Consider the following 19,636-nt stretch of genomic DNA (forward strand, 5'->3'; position numbering starts at 1 on the left):
CTGGTGAATATAATGTAACCCTTCTATTAATTACAATAAAAATATATGAAAAAAGGCAAAAAAAAGAAAAATCCAAAAATCAATTCCAGCCAAGCTTAGTCATTTTTAGTCTCCCAAGATAAAAATGTATACTAGCCAATTCATTGTAACTAAGAATGCTCTTTTGGATAGGAAGCCAAATAAAGAAAAATAAAAATGAACTGCTAAACTTTTTTTAAGTTTAAAAAAGTGTTACTATTTGAATGAATATATACAAATACATGTATACCCTTACTTACTAGGAAGGTTTACAATTGTCTGAAAACATATTAATGATTATATTTGCCAATACTTATTAGTTAGATAAATAGATTAAAGGATATCTTATAGCCAATAGTGTCAATGTGGAGAAAATCATTTGTCGTGGAGGAAGAGGCACAGATGAAAGTGATTATATCAGATTCAGTGGCATACTCATAAGGATCTGAATCTCACCCTTCAGGGAGGGACCTTGAGTATTTTCAATTGCAACTGCTCCACCAAAGGCTTTCTCTTACAGTGACTGTTGGAGAACTTATTTTATGGTTTCAATTATTTTAAGTTGAAATAGTTTTATACCTTGCCTGGGCAGTTACGGTGGCATTCTTGTCTTTCTTCCCCTCTGTGATATTACTAGAGCTGTTTGTGTTTATATTTTTAAATTACTTTTTTCCAAAGAATATGCTTAGGGGAAATTCCTTAGGGGAACTCTAGCTAGCATATTGAGGACATATTTAGGATATTCCAGGTTCTTTATTTAGCTTCATTGAGTAATAGAAGGAACATTCAGAGAAATTCCATTTGTTAGCATATATACATTTTTGCCTATGTATAAATTCTCACTTCCTGTTGAGTTCTTATGACTGAATCACTCACTTTGTTTGAAGTATTGCTACAAAAAAATTGAAATTCGGGGTTTTGAGTTGTCTTGCTGATGTGATGAAAAGTTACCCCATCTTGCTTCTTCTGGGAGTTTCTAACACCAGTTTCTGGTGTTTGGGGCAGCTTACCTTGTCTGACGGCTAGGGTTGTGGTATAAACCAAGAAGAGAAGGATGTAATTGAGGAAACTCTGGAAGACTGGTGTATTGGCATGGAAATCCTCTGACAGGTACTTGCTGGTCAAGCCAATTCCACAAATAAGGAGGGATAACACTTGGCCCAAAGCCACAGAGATTAACATCTCCCTAAGGAATGAAGACAAACACAGCAAAGGTCAGCAGGAAGTCTACCGGAACAATAGCAATTAAAACCTAGCAGCTACCCATAGCATGTGTTAGATTCAAAGCAATCCATATTATTTCTTTTAATCCATCATAGCCATTCGAAGAATAAGGTGTAATTATTAATGAGGCTTTCCAAAGTTAGAAGTCAACATTTAAAGTGGTTAAGGAATTTGGTAACAGTCATGTAACAAGAAGACTGCAAAACTTTGATATCAGAGCAAGGAAACTGTCTCCTGACAATGCATCCCAGAAGGAAATGAATACTGTTTTGATACTTACTATAGGGTTAACTAATTGTGTAATGACACTGAGCCCTTCAGCACTGACTGGGAGTGACCATAATTTAGCCTGCTGCTCAAGTTCCTATATTAATAAAGGGACAGTCTTTCCTTTAGAGACCTAGGTCGAGAAAAAACCTTAGTGAAAGGATGATACCATTCCTGAAAATCCAGAGGGACTATCACGTATGCACTATTGGACTTCAGATCTCAATTTATTCTAGGAAGCTTTAATAAGCATCAGGGCTCTGCTTTCTTTTCAAGGCACAATTGCCTGTATATTAAAGCTGCTATTCCTGAAGTCGATTCAGTACTGCAGTGATGCAATAAAGCTGTTTGAACTATATAAATCTCTCTTTTGTTTCATAGGCAATGTCCCTGTAGACTCAGAGTGGAGAATGGATGCAAAAGTCAATGTGTTCAGTCTTCATGGAAATGCAGTTCCACATCAGCTCGATACCAAAGCACACACGCATGTTCTGACACACGAAAGGCAAATACAAAATACAAAGCCAACTTCTGCCCTCCCTGGAAGTCTGTTGACTTTCCTGGTTTATTTATAGAAGCAGCAGTATAAAATAAGAACCAGCAGCATTTCTAAATAGAAAAGCTTTAGGTAGTGGTTTTGTAGTGATATGGGTTTTCTCCTCCATAACAGATATGAGCACATTTAGGGAGAGGGAAGAAGGAGCCCAGAGTCTTGGTAGTGGTTGGATTGTATTTTGACTTAAAACAATCACTCTTTGTGTTTTCCATTTGCTTCCATAAGGAGTGGCAAGGCCTGTAAATGACCTTAGAGGGTAATTTCCTGAAGTTTACCTATGGCCAAGTATTAGTCCCTAACCATTGAATCCTATGTCTACAAGGAGGTAAAAACATATTTTTTTAAAACATGCTTGTTTAAATTGTCAAAGGAGGTAGGGTCTATTTCTCCTTTTCTGGCAGTCATACTGGTTTGTACCTTTTTGTCCAATAGACCATGAAGGAAGGAGTGCTATGCGACTTCTGGGTCCAAGTATTAAGAAGCTCATTACTTTCCACAGTGTGCCCTTCTAGAAAATAGCTTTCTGATAAAGAAGCATGTGGTAGACAGGTGGATAATTGAGATCACAGAGAAATGACATGAGAAGTTCAGCTAGCCATTGCTTTGGCTCAAGTGCCAGGCATGTGCGTGCAGGTCCCAGATCTTTCTACTTCAGTAAAAGTATGCACATGGAGGAGAGATAAATCATCTTGAGAGATGACTGAATAATTATGAGATTATGAGAAAGATAAAATGAAGTTGGTTGGTTTAGGACATGCCATTTCACAATGGTTATATGCAGCAGGTAACTGAAATGGTGGCATAATTTCTCTCCCCCCTCCCCCCTCCCCCCTCCTCCCCATCATCCCCTTTCTCTCTTCCTTAACGCCATATTATTGCTCCATGAAGCTAGAGTTCCACCCTCACAGAGCTACTTGTACTTCAACAGCGAGTCAGTGGCTTCTTTGCATAAGTTATTATTTCCAGAATGTTCATCTTCATCATGTCTTTACCAGTCTGATGCCTACTCATTTGTCAAAATTTGGCTCATCTGTCATCCTCTTTGAACAGTCTTTCCTGCTTTCTCTCCTTTGGGATATATCTCCTTCACTATTTCTGTCTCATAGCATGGTAATTATTGCTTTTCTTCTTCTTTTTACCTTCAACACCCCATGAAGCATACTAGGAAGCCTATGCAATGTTCCTCAGCCACAGTTAGGCAAAACCATTCAGAGGAAGGAGAAAGTGAAAGATTCAAAGATAATGGAGAAGTAAGCATAAGCAAAACTGAAAGGGCTGTAAGAATGACAGAAAAGAAGAAAGAAAAAGTCAGTGGTGATAAAGGTATAGCTCATTCAATGAAAGACTGCTTACTCGACAGGGGCCAGGCGCTCCCCACAGAAAGGGAGAGAGTTAGAACTGGAAACTCAAATGTTTTTTTAATGTTGTTTAAGAGAAGTATAATATTAATAAAGAGTAAATTTTGGATATACCGAATTTGAGCTGCCACATTATCTTCCAAACAAACCAGCAGTATTAGGATCATAATTTGATAGGAGATAAATAAGAAGTTATATCAATAAAAGGGAGGGCTAAAGTACTGGGAAACAAACAGTATTTCTGAAAGAGGGAGAGATGAAGAGAAAATAAGAAGAGAGTCTGGGGGAAATTTTAGAGAAATTCTAAGAGCTCTAAAGGAAGGGGCTGGTTTCCACAAACATTATGGAAAAGGTAAAAACAAAATAAAGCAACAAACTAATAAAAACTAGATCAACTGATCTCTGATGAAAATTCTTCCACTGAGGTATATGTTGCATGTGCCTTTACAGCAAGTGCTCAGCACAAGCCTGTTCTTGGGTCTTTAGCCAAATGAAACAGGCAATCTGCTGTGCCTGATTTCTGCTTTTAATTAGTGGCCATGCCATGCAGTTGTTGCTCCTGGGACTTGATAGAGAATGCACAGCATGGTTTCACAGGTCATGGTAATGAATGCATTATGCAGATGAGGAAGGAGGGGAAAGGAACCTTCTATCAGACTTGGCTCACAAGTCCTTTCCTACAAGAAAGGAGCTAGACACAGTAGCTATTATAGCTTGCATGTCTGCATCAGTTACTAGAATCATGGAAACAAAATGAAGTATAAACTTAAATATCCAAATGTTAACACTATCCTCACCATTTCCTCTCTCCTGCCACTATGCCTTCATAAAAATCTCTTTTGTTTTTACTGGAACAGGAAAAAATTCATTTGATGATGTCTTTGTATAGAGATGTCTCTAATTCTCTTATTTTAGGGATCTCCTAAATTCATTTACTATTATATTTTCCAGCTCTTAGTTTTACCCAGCCTCTCCAACTTGAGTAGCTTAGGTAATAAACACAGTTAAAATTTGGTCTCATTACCTAACTGCTCATAGTTTCATAGCATTATCTTGTTCAGAAAGCTTCTGTTGGCCACTCTCTGCTCCCCAAGGCTGTTAAATGTCCCCATCTATGGCTCCTTATCTCTGCCTGCACACATTATACATTATAGCTCCTGAGCTCCTAAAAAGAAAGGAATGTTAATTACATCTCGGTTCCTGGTGCCTTGAGAACTGTTAGACAGAAAGGAAATAGATGCCCAAATAAGCATAGAATGAATGAATCTATGGGTGAACAGATATCTGTACATTAAAAGGGCAGAGTCTTGAAAGATTTGAAAGATGGCCGCTTATCTTCAAAACCCACTAGCTTTCAAAGGCAAAAATAATCTAATTTTTACTGTTTCCCATCTGCCAGTTAGACACTGAGATTAATATACTATTTTCTGGTGCATTCTCGAACAAGCCTGGTAAGGTGCTATCTTGCAAAAATGAGGCTAAATACGGTTCAGAGTGAAATTGTAGCTGTTGGTTATTCATATAGTATATAGAATAAATAGCACACCAGATGCATTCTAACATAAGAAACATAGTTCCTATAATTTTAGTAGCAAAATGGAGAGGAGGTTATAATACATATTTTCATCTTCTTTGTTTATGCATTTAAGAGGACATCTTCTCCACTTAAAATTCAGAAGGACTAGACAATGAAAAATGCATGAGTTTCAGGAAAAAAAATAGTGCTTCTGGAGGCTGAATACCTGTTACAATGGAGCTTGTATTCATAAAGGCTGACATAACCATTATCACAGCATTTTGTTCTGTTAAAGAAACCGACTGTAGAATTTGGGGAATAAACTTGTGTTGCTAATTAGTATTCAGAATGATTAAAAATTAAAGTAAAGCATAATTTGTATCTGGCTTTCTTTTTTGATGTGTAAGAAAACAATTTCACCAGTGTTATATAATCGTATTTACTCTGTACTTTTTTGCCCTGTGAGTGAAACAATTCTGTTATCACCTTGAATTTGAGCAAAGTTACCTCTCTGTGGAAGTACCTCCTTCCTGACAATGGTGTACAGGCAAGTGATATCAGATCAGAGTCCACTCCTGAGTGCAGAGATGCACACACAGTGAATGACTACTCAGCAAGAAACAGTATCACATAAACTTGGGAGAAACATCGGCCATCATTATTAACAATATTGTTTTTATTGGAGTTAAGCACTTGGCCTCTAGAAGCTATTTGCTAACAAGGTGTATATTACACTCACATATTGGTAGAATTCTATGTGAAAGGATTATAAGGCAAGTACCTTCCTCTAGAAGTTTAACATTCATTGGGCTTTATTTCTTTTAGATGTGGTGTTCATGGACTGGAATTTATCCTTTGGTTCTCTGAAAGAAGCCCTCCTGAACATAGTATTTCATGGTGTCTATAAAGAACTCAGAGAAAATATTGGATGGTGTCAGGAGGTAGTCAAAATAGTCACAGACACAGAGTGTTTTATGACCAGAGAAACAGCATAGAAAATTGAAAAGGGGGGGTGGTGGAGGGGAGGGTAATGGGGACCAAGACATGTGAAAGGGTATCGATAGATGTGAATTAATGCACCTTCTATCTGGCAAATATCATTTAACCCTTTTATTAATTACAATAAAAAAAAGAAAATTGAAAAGGACACCAGACTGGGTATTGGAAGCCCTTAATTAGGTCCCATGATCTTGTGTATTTTTAACTTTGGTACTGGACTTCCTCGTGTATAATAAAGATATTATGACTAGGATGTGCATATGACATATCATCATTCTCCTTCAAATTCTTACAGCCTTAACCATTCCCAGGGTCCTTGGGCTACTTATTCCAAGTCCCTTGGTGGCTACAGTGACCAACATTTCACAGACAACCTCCATCACATGGGCCCAAATCACATGATGGTTCTGAGTCTCAGTTCATGTCGTGCTGCTCTTCTGACTCTGGGAAATAGCAGTTGTTGCTGAGGGTAAGACTTTATGGGAACCTGCTTGGTTCTCATTGATGAACAATCAGGAAGTACAACAGAATCATTGCATTTGGCCAATAGCAAAGCAGTGGACAAATTTGATTTTTCTTCTTCCTTTTTCTGCAAGTTTTACAGTGTGTCTGTCCTTCCCTCCTCATTCTTTTTTTTTTAAATTATGCCCCTTGATAAAGTAGCAGCACATAGATCTCTGTTTCCCAGGGAACTCTGGCTGAAATATTGGGATTTACATTTCCTTCTACTCCATAATATGGATTGACTTTTAGAAGATGCTGGTGTGTATACAGCACCTTTAGGAATTGGTATTTTTAGTCATGAAAAGATCATATAGTTTATTAAAGAGGGTTTAGCTGGGTTACCAGCAAAGTCTATTTACTTTGTGAAAACTGTGGGGTTTGTGATTATCCACAAAGAAATAGCAAGTCAGTAGCATTTGCGAAGGCTTGTTGGGCTCAGTTTGCAAAACAAGAATAATGGATTCTGAGAAGCTTAGAGAGACTTGGGAAATAAATAAGTGAAATTATCTAGCAAAGAATCTAAAGATATTTGTATATTCAAGTAAATCTCTATAAAATGCTAGAAATTATTGGAACAATTTTAGTCTTTAATTTTGACAAAGCAAATATGAAAAGCTTTCTTCAAGTACACAGCTTTGAATCTTTAAAAAGATGATGACAGTATTAATTGGTATTGAGAAGTTCCTTTTCAGGGAAGAAATGCCACACTGAGAAGCTGAGACAGACATGGGATCACTTGGCTAACCAGTGAGAAGTCATAAAAATGGAAAAAATGGATCAAGATAGATAAGCAATAAAGAAATTGAATGAGTGGGGGAAGAGTCCTAATTCAGCAGGAATCACTCTTTGGCATTTATGAGCAAGGCAACTATAAGTAAACATGATATATAATACCTTAATTTTTTCTCATTCAGTTATAGCCAAATCCTTATTCTACTGTTGTAAAAAAATAAGTAAAAATGCAAAACTGAAAACTACTGGCCAAGTATGTGGTATACTTCTGTAATCCCAGCTAGGAAAGAGGGCCTGATGCCAACCCTGGGCAAAAAAACTATGAGACTCTATCTAAAAAAAATAACTACAGCAAAAAAGGAATGGGAGGGTGGCTCAAGTGGTAGACTGTGCCTAGAAAGTATGACACCCTGAGTTCAAATACCAGTGGCACCAATAAAAAATGAAGAGAGGCTAGGTCCTAGTGGCTTAGGCCTTAAATCCTAGCTATTAAGGAGTCTGAGATTGAAGGATAGCTTGTTCTAGGCCAGCCTGGGAAGAAAAATACACAAGACCTCCTTCTCAGCTTATAACTGGGCACAAGCAGATGACTGTCGTCAAATTATGTGGGAGGTTGACACTGAGAAAAAACATGGTTCCAAGTCAGCTCAAGCAGAAAAGTCCATGAGATTCTATCTCAACAGAAATTCGGCATGATAGTACATGCTGGTTGTCACATGAAGCCTAAAATAGGTGGATCATTATCCAGGTCAGGAAATAAGATGCTATCTTAGAGTGCTCAAAAATAGAGCACTCGCTTACTGAGTTTAAAGACCTTGAGTTCAAACCCTGGTACCACAAAACAACTAACTAACAAACAATTAACAGACATCTCTGCTGCAAGTGAGGAATTCTCACTAGCTCACTGACTTCACAATATGCATCTATGGCTGAGGCATGCCCCATTTGTGCTCTACCCCCACCTAGCAAAGCTGCAGTATTCTCATACTTGCCTCTCCAAATCTTCAGCATGGATTTTCTTGCACCTTTCAACATTTTTGTTGACAGAAGAATATGCTCTTAGTCAGTCATCATCTTGTTTTTTTTCGTGACTATTAGCCATTATTACAGTGACAGGAAAAGGAGTTTTTGCCAATAGTACAAGTGTTTTGACATTTACTAACAAGTTAGAAATACCAATAGAGGGTAATTAAACCTCTATTATTAGATTCAGTGAAAGAATTTTAAAGTAATGAGTTGCATGACTTTAAACAGAACATCCTTCTCCACAAATTACAAAATATACTTCTGTGTTGTGTTATAGTATTCTTTCCTTAGTTTTGAGTTTTTGGTGAACTCTGTGTCAGGCAACATATTTTAAGCCTTATGAAGTTAGTTGCTGACATGAAACAATCTTGGACCTCCGTACCTACTTCTACAAGGGTCCCTTCTGGTAGCATAACTCATGGGTACTGAATTTTCTTTGAGATATTGAAATTCCTATGAAGTTGACTAGTGTTCATATCAATGCTAATCCAAAATTATGGAATCATTCTGTTTAAGTGGATGAACTCAAATGAATTATATTTCAATACATCTTGTCACAGAAGGAAGAAATAGAAGAAAAGAGTAAGAGAAAATTAAACAAGATATTGAAAAGCAAAACAAAATCGTTTAAAAAATGTATAAAGAATAAAATTTAAAAATGTCTATTATTAGATCAAGAAAAATCTATATGCTAAAAATTAGACGAGGTGACAGGGGGCTAGCAGTTTACAACTGTAATCCCAGCTATTTAATGGACTGAGATCTGAGCATAGTAGTTTCAAGCCAGACTAGGCAGGGAAGTGTGTGAGGCTCTTATTTCCAATTAACCACCTAAAAAGATAGAAGTAGAACCGTGATTCAAGTGGTAGAACAGTATCCTTGTGCAAAGAAGCTAAGACACAATACCCAGACTCTGAGTTCGAACCTCAAGAGTGGCATAGCTCTCCACACATACCCCATGTATGTGCGCTTCTCGCTCTCGCGCTCTCTCTCTCTCTCTCTCTCTCTCTCTCTCTCTCTCTCTCTCTCTCTCTCTCTCTCTCTCTCTCTCTCTCTCTCTCTCTCTCCCTCTCCCTCTCCCTCTCCCTCTCCCTCTCCCTCTCCCTCTCCCTCTCCCTCTCCCTCTCCCTCTCCCTCTCCCTCTCCCTCTCCCTCTCCCTCTCTCTCTCTCTCTCTCTCTCTCTGTCTCTCTTGCACACACACAATTAGCCAAGGTTAACTATATTTTAATGCTTCCCCACACAGAAAGTGAAGAGCATTTTTTTCTTTTAGCACATATGCAATAATATTTTCTCCTCAGATCCAAAAAGATAATATTACATTTCCCAAGTTTTGTATATTCCCGCTCAGGAGACAACCGCCTAAAAAAACAGTGACGAATCATTAGTAGGAGTTAGGGTAGTTGTCATGTTCTTCTATGGTAGACATGGTTTAACAATATGAGAATAAACTGGAACAATGGATTTGAATACTGATCCTGATTTTTACCACTGACTCTTTTTTTAAACCTCATCTACACACACACACACACACACACACACACACACACACACACACACACACACACAACTGTCATTAGGGTTTAATAAAAACATTATATGAACTGCCTCTTGCAATATTTGCCTTTCATGGTAGATACACAGAATATCAACTCTCCTAAGTTGTCATACATCTGGAAGAACCAATATTTCTCCTGATTACTTACATTAATCTTTAAGATTGTTATGTTCCATTTAGAAGAAATCTCCAAAAATATTGCTAGCATACCTCTCAGATTTATTTCTTCACTAACAAACTTATTCCCTAATTACGAAAGTTTAAAAGATTCTTAACTTGCATGCATTGAGGAACAAATGTAAAAAAAAAGGACACAAGGGATATTTATATTCTTACAAGAACTTCTGACTCTACTTACACCTTAGTTAACATCTCCTTAAAGAGCAAAAATGTGGAATTACCCTTTCCAGCATAAATATGCTGCCTTTATACATGTTTAAATAACTGTGACATTTTATTAAATATTTTTAGTTTTGCATTTTGAATTATGTTAGTGAACCCTGAGGCCAAACGGCAAACATCTAACTTTGAAATCCATTAAATAAATAAAAATAAAATATGAGTGAGTGAACTGGTGACTCATTCTCCTTTAAAATAAAAACCTATTTCAAAACATGTCCATTATCTTGTTGCATATTTACCAATCTTATGCATGAAGTGCAGTGTTTTTGAACTGGAGAAAATAGGTAAAATTAGATTTTACTAAGTGCTGAACTTTTCCACCCACAACTAAAGCCTGTTTGAAAAATGCATAATCAACTGAGATAATCAATTATGCTGTTTTACTTGGAAGAATATTCAGGGAACTGAGGGTAGCAAAGAAGCAAATTCATGCCTCACTTTAGAAGAAAATTATATATATGTATATATATGAAACTTTTGCTTTCTAGCAATAAAAAATATTTCTCAGAGGCTAGTGAAAATGTTTCTTCTTCCTTTGAATGGAAAGATGATTCCAATTTTCCTATTCCAAGGACATGGTAATAAAAGAGTCACTTTTATTCCTGGACTTGGGGCAATCTGGGGGGAAAAAACTCTAAAATGGCATCAAGACCAAATTTTTACAGCATAGGCTGAGAAAAAATTTTTCTAGAAGATCCCCTGTAACAATAAAAAATTAATTGACATAATCAAATATAGATATTATCATCAGACCTGTTGAAATATCTACAGAAAGGATAAAAATTTTCTTTTACTGCCATACTAGCTTTGAGTTTGTCATCTGAAAAAGCAGCAAGAAGAAAAAGCAATCTGAAGAAGAGGGAAGTCTCAACAAGGGTGTCATTAGTCCTTATAAACTGAGGAGAACACAGTGGAAAAGAAGTGGAACACTTCTCAGGCAGAACTGTTCCAGGAAGTCAAGAATGAGGTGGAGCGGCTAGCAGAGACTGAATACTTACTGAAATTAAATTGATAATTATTACATGACAACTCAGGATAGCTCAAGTGGTATCAAATGTTCTATGGTTTTCGAAGTTACCAAGATTCAGCACTGTGATACAAGATCAGGTGAAGCAGACAGATTGCAAAGTAAAGATTCTACAGTGATAGTTAGTTGAAATGTCCATTCTCATGGAATCCATTTTCTCTTTGCCAGAGACCAGACTGTCATACCGAACTGTCATACCGATTGGAGTCACTGCCTAGAAGACAACTGAAAAGGTCCCCAGGCAGTTGGAAGCACTAGCACTTTAAAAACAAGGAAGAAAAGAAAGACAAGGGATCACTTTTATGGACATAAATCATATACTCACCTTTTTCCTAATTGAGATAAGCTGTTGACATAAGATGTGTCCAGCTAGACCTACCTAGCTCAGTGAAACCTGGTTTCTGGAAAGGAAAGGACAAGGTATCATCCCTTTCTAAATCACCCTGACCTCCACCTCTTTGTTTTCTTCAGTGGCTTTTTTATGATGTTGACTGCTGGCCCTGTCCAACAGCAGGATTAGAAACCTCCTTGAATGATTGACTATTTGTGTGCCCCCCCAAATCCATGTCCTGAAATCCTACTGTTCTTACATTATGGGATGATATTGGATAGGTGATTTGCTCAAGGAAATAGAGCCCTAATGAATGGGGTTGGTGCTTTATAAGGGATTTGAGTGCATTCCTTAACATCTCTGGGTGGTAGAGGATACAGTAACACATTGTGACTAAGAAGACCCTGGAGCAGAACTCAACAACACAATCACTTTGGTGTTGAGTTTCCATCTTCCAGAATTATGAGAAATAAACCCGCTGTTAATAAGCCACCCATTACATGGTTCTTTGTAATAGTAGCCTGAAGTGTGATAAATACATTTTATTTGTTGTTGTTTTTTTCCCTGTCAGGACAGGTAAACTCAAGTCACAGCAGATCTTGACACACTGCACCTTGCTCACTTATCTTACCCAGCAAAAGTTGCAATGACGATGATGACAGGACATCCAATTGACAAAAATACAAAACATAAGGATACTAAAAGTCTTTTGCATTACATAAGTAAGAGCCCTCATAGTTTTTATTAAATGAAGTAAATTTCAATAGATAAAATAGGAACTCAACCTTTTTTTCTTTTGCTAGAGATATATGTTCTATCTACCCTTCCCCCATTTCTTGGAAACATCTAACGTTTTAGCCAGAAGGATGTACCCAGTGGCTGAGGACCAGGTTGAAGCCGGAACTCCCTTGTAATGGGAAGGCCTCAGCTATGGAGATTGTTTAAAAATACAGGAAAAAGCTACTGGTTATTCCTTTTTGCTTCTGAAATCACAGAGGCATGTATCCTTGGGAAACGTCTGCTATATAAATCAGATTCATGGCTAAGATTAACTCCAATGTTAATTCTAGGACTTTCCTGAAAAATGAACTAAATCAATCCCCCCACCAATTCCACTTACATGGGATTCATGTGATGGTAGCCTTTTGTAGAGTGCATTTACTAAAACACATTGCATCCCTATAGAGGATGTCAGTTCCTTAGGAGACAAGCAATTTCCAGACATTTAGTATTTGAAACTATCAGTAAAGGAAAGTTTCAAACTTGATCCTTGGTCATCTTGATCTTCTAAAGCCATCATGACTATGAAAGTGATTTGAGTACAATCCAAATATCATTCTTTTTTTCCTTTATTGCTCTGTTTGTGACTATGTGGTTGATGAAAAACAAGGGAAGAGCTAAAAATATCTCTTTGGGAAGTAAGAGTGAACTGACATGAAGTGCGTATCTCACCATTGCACACATTGCCCAAGAGATTAAATTTAAATGAGTCATGTGTGACATGCATATTGATGAATACAGATTTTTTTCTCTTAGTGCTCCTGAGGACTAGTTAGTTTATGCATGAAATGGATTATTTTGAGATAGAATACCATGGGGCTAAATAAATCTACTGCATCTTTAAAATAAAAATAGCAAATTAAATGAATCAAGGTGCAACATGTAAAATGATATATGCATTCTGCTGAATTTAATTGAATTCTAATTAAATTACTTGGAGCAAGATAAATTAGATTGTTTTCCAGGCACATTTCAGATAAACTTAATGAAGGTCTATAAAAGTAAAAAGGCAGCCTAGGACTTCCTTAATGACTCAGTTGCTGATATATTTATTCCCTTGGAGTGAAGAGGTCAGACTGATCTTGGGTCATTTCTTCCTTGAGACAGAGATTACATTAACTTCAAGAAAGTGGCTAAAAAGAAACTAGGTCATACTTACAATGATGGTAAAGTAATTTATTGAGGAAGTTGGTTATGTGGTTTCCTCCATATATATACATTTGGTCCACATATACAGAAAAGGCTAGAAGTGATGCTGTGGCTCAAGTTGTAGAGTTGTAGCCTTGAGAAAGCTCAAAGACAGTACATGAGGCCATGAGTTCAAGCCCCAGGACTGGCCAAAAAAACCCAAAAAACTTGACCCTTAGACAACATAGACACCCAAGACAGCAGCTTTAGTGCACAGTTTCTGGATCACAAGAGACAAGAGGGGTTTGGAAAAGTAAGTGTGCTGGTAGTCCAGTATATTTTAATTTACAGAAGACTGGATCATCTGTTTGTCAAGGAAGGAAGGATGGAAGAAAGGAAGGAAGGAAGAAAGGAAGGAAGGAAGGAAGGAAGGAAGGAAGGAAGGAAGGAAGGAAGGAAAAGACCTAGGTTCGATTCCTCGGTACCATATATATAGAAAAAAGCTGGAAGTGGTGCTGAGGCTCAAGTGGTAGAGCTCTAGCCTTGAGAAAGTCCAAGGCCCTGAGTTCAAGCCCAGGACTGGAAAAAAAAAAGAATACCCTCTTTTTCTATTTATTTAGCAAAGGCTTATTTTATTGTGGGCAAAACCTATAGTTTTGTTTTCCGTTAGGAGTGAGTAAAATGTGAGGGGTTAGAGAAGAAACAGAAAGAAGACATCTGAAAAGCTTAGCAATGCATATGTGATATGATAAAGTACAAGTAAGGGATCATGAACAATAGTGTCTGGAAAAATACATGACAGTCAATCATATTACCATCATTCATTTTTCTAACATAACAATTTATAAAATCAAAGCAGAGTGGTTAAAATCTGCATAAATTACTCAGTCGGTAATGTATTGATGTGGCCTGATCTAAATTCAAGTTCCATATCCAACCCAAGGAAGGTGGAAAGGCAGGCTCTTTGAAGAAGAGAATATGATAACTCCTGTGATACATTTTTCATAAAACGTTTTCTTACAAAATGCTATCATCTATACATTCCCAATGCTGTCTGCGATACATTAATGAAAGAGATGAGAAGTTCCAGTTTTCTCTAGTCCTTTCATGTTTGCCAAATAGTATTTGGTTCCACTGACAATCCCACAATACATCTGCAACCATTTTGCCATTTGATGTTTATGGGAATATTTATTAAGTGTATACTACTGCTGAGTGATGCATGAAGACAAGGAGGGGGGTGAGAAGAGAGTGATGGGACCAATATGATTTAATATGTATGTATTACAATATAATAAAAATGTATTGAATGTAATAGGAGGGAAAAGAAAGAAATGAGAAGTAGATGAAAAATATCAAAATATAGTATGGGAATAGCACAGTAATCCTCATAAATTACACTAACTCTATGGGGGGAAAGGTATGCAACTAAAAGGTAGACAAGGACTCCACCTGCCTTGGGAATAATTGAGAGTAAAAAAGGAAAGGCAGAAGTAGATGAGTTTTGTTGGTCAAGATTCTGTTGCTGTAGCAAATAACTGAGATAATTAAGTTATAAGGGCAAAATATTTATTTCATCTCACAGTCAAGAGATTTTAATCCATAATGATCTCATTATTTTGGGCCTTTGGTGAACAGAAAATCATGGCAGAAGCATTTGTAGAAACCACACTATTCATGTGACAGCAAAGAGTAAAATGAAGGGGCTGGGATTCCACTATCCATTCTGAAGGCACTTCTTCACTGATCTAAAGACCTCTTGGCAGACTCCTCCTCTAGCAGGCCCTGCCATCTCCCATAGCACTGTGGTAACAGTGTCTACCATATGAACCATTTAGGAGACTCTTAGGAGCTAAACCATAGCACAGCGTAACAAGGGAGAAGCAAGGCTTTATTCTCTACTAATACAAACATTCCTTCAAGATAAATATTCTGAGATTGGCTCCAGTAAAATCAGAAACTAAAAGAAAGGCATGCATGCTAGCACAGAGACCTAACAATCCCAAATGGAGGCAATTAAATAAACCCAAAGATACTTTTTCAAACAATTATGTTAAACGCTTCAGCACCGTAGGGACAAGTCTATGTCTGCATTGTGTCAATACAGAAAGAGACAGTGATGATGAGCAAAGCTGGTGACCACAGATTACATGTACAACAAGAGTAGGGAGACTACAGAAGCTATGTAAATATTCTAAGGTAAAGAAGACCATTGCTAGGGCCAGGAGCGTAGCCTAGTGGTAGAGTGCTCTCCTCGCATGCTCAAAACCCAAGGTTCGATTCCTTGGTACCACCTACCCAGAGAAAGCCAGAAGTGGAGCTGTGGCTCAAGTGGCAGAGCACTAGACTTGAGCAAAAGTGTCCAAGGACAGTGCTCAAGCCCTGGTTCAAGCTGGCAAAAAAAAAAAAAAAAACAGAAGACCAGGCTGGGAATTTGGCCTAGTGGTGAAAGTGCTTGCCCAGCATGCATGAAGACTCTGGTTCGATTCCTAGATATCACATGCAGAGCAAAGCTGGAAGTGGTGCTGGGGCTCAAGTGGTAGAGTTCTAACCTTGAGAAAGCCCAAGAACAGTGCTCAGGCCCTGAGTTCAGTCTCCATGACTGGCAAAAAAAGAGAAGACTATGGCTAGTCAGAAAGGTTACCAAAGAAATAATTTGAATTCACAGTATACTATGGCTGACTAAGGGCAGACAGTGAGGAGGAGGTACTCGATGCTCTGAGTATGTCATCATTGGGAAGGTGATTAACAATGTCAAACTGGGGAGTCAACCTAATAGCAGGATCCTAAAAGCCTATGATCTTTCATGGCTTGGGCTCCCTGAAACACTGCAGGTGTATGATATCTGACTGTCAATGCCCAGCGCTCAGGTTCATCTGACACAAAAGCCTATGATCTTTCATGACTTGGTTTTTCCTGGAACCACACATGTATGAAGTGTGATAATCCAGGTCATTCAGACATCCACAGAATCTCTGGCAGCAGAAGTGACTTCAAAGTTGAGGAAGAATATTGGATTGAGGCCATCTCCAAATTATGGTCACACAGTAGGTCAACAACTGGCACTGTTATTCCTCTGCAGAAATACCTGGAGAACTGGTGAAGGAAACATGTTGCTCAGAAAGTGAATTTTATGTACACCATATTTACTCATAGTAAGTATCAGAAATGTGTTATACATGCTTTAACCTCTTCATTTCATGAGCAGCAATGGTCTTCTGAATGTTTAGAAATCAGCAGGTGTTTAACATGTGCATGTGGAGACAGAAAGTGAGAGCCAGCTGGACTGTAGAGCAAATGAAAAGTTCAGTTGGCCTACAAAGCCACCAAGCCAAATGAAGGACGTGGGCAGGGTTCCCCACACAGCACTGCACACCAGTGCCATCTGTCCAACACCAGACATCTCACCATGCTTTAAGAGATGCATCTTTTGGCTAAACATACCACATAAAATGTGTTTCCTTCAGAGAAACATGATACAGTTCAAATGGGACTGAAGTTTCTTGAGTGATATTTTAGAGAGCAAGCTATGATTGACAGAATATCACTTAGAAAAACGTTTTTGAAGGATGAAGTGATTATTAACCTCTTGGTGTGTTAGCACGTCACTAATTAAGAAACAGATATCTTTATAAGCTTGTATGTATTGAGCATACTTGAACACTGAAGACAGCCTTGAGTGGCAGTGTGCTTTCACAGTGTCTAGTAGGGCACCATTGATATTTCAGAAATAAAGCTCAGAATGAAGACGAAAATGTTCATTCAAAAGCCACAGGAAGATGATCCCGTTCTGCCTGATTTCCACCTACTTGACTATCATCTACTGATTCAGTCTTTGCATGACTCTCGTTAAGTAGGCTCCCTACCTTTCCCTCATTTTAACCAAAGAGGAAGTAAACACTCTAAACACTCATCCCTGGTTGACAACATGAGAGGAAACATGAAGGAGGAGATTTGAAGTGAGAAAAGGAGAAAGAGGGAAAAAAAGAAAATCAAGTCAGTGGGGAGGAAGAGGAAGTAAAAGCAAAGGAACAGGAGGTGGAAGAGAAGCAGTGGAAGAAGAGGAGGAGGAAGAGGAGCAGAGGAGGAAGTGGAGGAGGAGACGGCATTACAGACTCTGATTTTATTTCTTCTGCCCCTATGGTGGGAAGCGACGACAAAGTACAGTTTACTTTTGTAGGTTATGTCCAGCAGCTTTTCACTCCGGGGGCCTGGTTTCTAGTACCTAGCTCTACGTTCCCTGAGGCGTACGCCTGATGGCACTAAACTGCGAAAGCAGAGACAGTAGAGCAGGATTCTGATGTGCTTTTGACCACATCAAGTCACCTGGGTCTGTTCTAACTTCTGTCTCAAATTCATTTCAGAGCATTATTCAAGAACTCAGCACTTTTTTGCTAACCAACTTTCATCCACCACCTGCTCCTGTGAGCAGCTCATTTGTAGACGAACACATTTCTCCTGGTTCTTGAGCCCCAGAGTGCTGAATCAGATCTCAAGGCAGCCAACATTTCTAATTCTGTTTCCAACTGGACTTGACAGATGCAAGGGCCAGCGTTCCAAAGTCAGAAAGGAGAATTTTCCAGTAGTAATGAGATAGTGTAATATATAAGAGGCAGCCAGGCTACCAGCTTCTTTAAAGCAAGCCCTTTAGCATCGCACTTAAGATGGTTACCTTATAGCATCAAGGCTGGTCCTGCTCAGGCAATTTCATCTTCACCTGATGGGGTTATGTGTCCTTTTGCTTGATGACTTAATAAGAATGTGAAATTTGCTGGGCATGGGTGGCTCATGCCTATAATCCTAGTTACTCAGGAGGCTGAGATCTGAGGATTGTGATTCAAAGCCAGGCTGGGCACAAAAGTCCATGAAACTCTTATCTCAAACCAACTGAAAACTGGAAGTGGTGCTGTGGCTCAAGGGACAGAGTGCTAGCCTTGAGCTGAAGCACTCAGGGACAGCGCCCAGGCCGAGTTCAAGCCTCAGGACCAACAAAAAGAAAATGTGAAATTTCAAAATCTAGTCATGTTTTAGTATCTAGAAAGGACACAGATTTTACAAACACATTTACAATGATGATGAGATTGCCATGGCAGTCTCAGACACACTTAGAAAAGAGCAGTGTCAAGACCAAAGGCAGGAACAGATTTTTTTAAGCAAAGAAGCCACTTTCAAGACCACTGGGTTACCCCAGAAAACTCTTCTATGATCACCACTGAACATCTCGAGCAGATCAGCTAGTCTTAAGATCCTACTGTAGCATGACGAGGTTGGTCCGAGGACACATGGAGCCACTAGGAATTAAACCAGCCACCAGAAAAATCTATTTTTTGCCAGTCCTGGGGCTTAAACTCAGGGTCTGAGCACTGTCCTTGGGTTTTCTTCAAGTTTAGTGCTCTACCACTTGAGCCACAGCACCACTTCTGGCTTTTTCTATGTATGTGGTACTGAGGAATTGAACCTCGGTCTTCGTGATACTAGGCAAGCATTCTACTTCTAGGCTAAACTCCTGGCCAAAAACTCTATTTTTAAAATACTTTTAAATGTCTGTAATCATCAATTAGCATCAACAAAGTAAAGTTCTATGTCTCTACATTCCAAGAAGGAAAAGAGCAATAAAAAAAATGTTTCTACTTGACAGTTAAAAGCTGTATTCTGTCAATTTAACTCCAAAAATGAAAACCAATAGGAAATGTTCTTCCCTTTGGTTATTCTGCACACTGAAATATTTCTTTGTGATAGAAATTGGCCTATTTGATTCTACCAATATGGTTAACCTTTCTATAAGTCTGTTCTGTGTGGAAACTCATTTTCCATAGCCAGCAATGCTTCCGTAACTAGTTTTATTGGAAAGAAATGACAGGATTTTTTTTTAAGAAACTAAATTTTTTCCATATATTTTTATTGTAATTAATAGAAGGGTTACGTTATATTTACCAGATAGAAGGTTCATTATTTCACAAATATTAATACCCTTTCTCATGTCATGGTCCCCATTTCCCTCCTCCCCTTCCCCCGCTCATCTTGATTCCCTCCTTCCCTATCCTATTTCAAATACCCAATTAAGCATATATAAAATATATCAGATAACAAGGTGAAATATTGTAACAATATGAGATAACCAAGGGACAGCAAAAGAGATGAGACATTAAGGACAACAATCACTCATTATATGGCTTTTGTTTCTATATCCTGGAGGTCCTTACATTTTAGC

The 19,636-nt window shown here is 38.2% G+C and overlaps 1 protein-coding gene across 1 annotated transcript in view; it reads right to left on the bottom strand.

Annotated features, from left to right (window-relative positions):
* The window catches only part of Slc35f1 (solute carrier family 35 member F1), a 355,340-nt gene that overhangs the window by 146,783 nt on the left and 188,921 nt on the right, over window positions 1-19,636 (bottom strand). Inside the window, exon 2 of the mRNA XM_090338222.1 lies at window positions 1,029-1,204. Coding sequence (XP_090194348.1) covers window positions 1,029-1,204 — 176 coding nt within the window. The remainder of the gene's footprint in view (window positions 1-1,028; window positions 1,205-19,636) is intronic.

Source organism: Megascapheus bottae, chromosome 8 (genome assembly GCF_031878675.1).
Source record: "Megascapheus bottae isolate mThoBot1 chromosome 8, mThoBot2.hap1, whole genome shotgun sequence".
Classification (NCBI taxonomy): domain Eukaryota; kingdom Metazoa; phylum Chordata; class Mammalia; order Rodentia; family Geomyidae; genus Megascapheus; species Megascapheus bottae.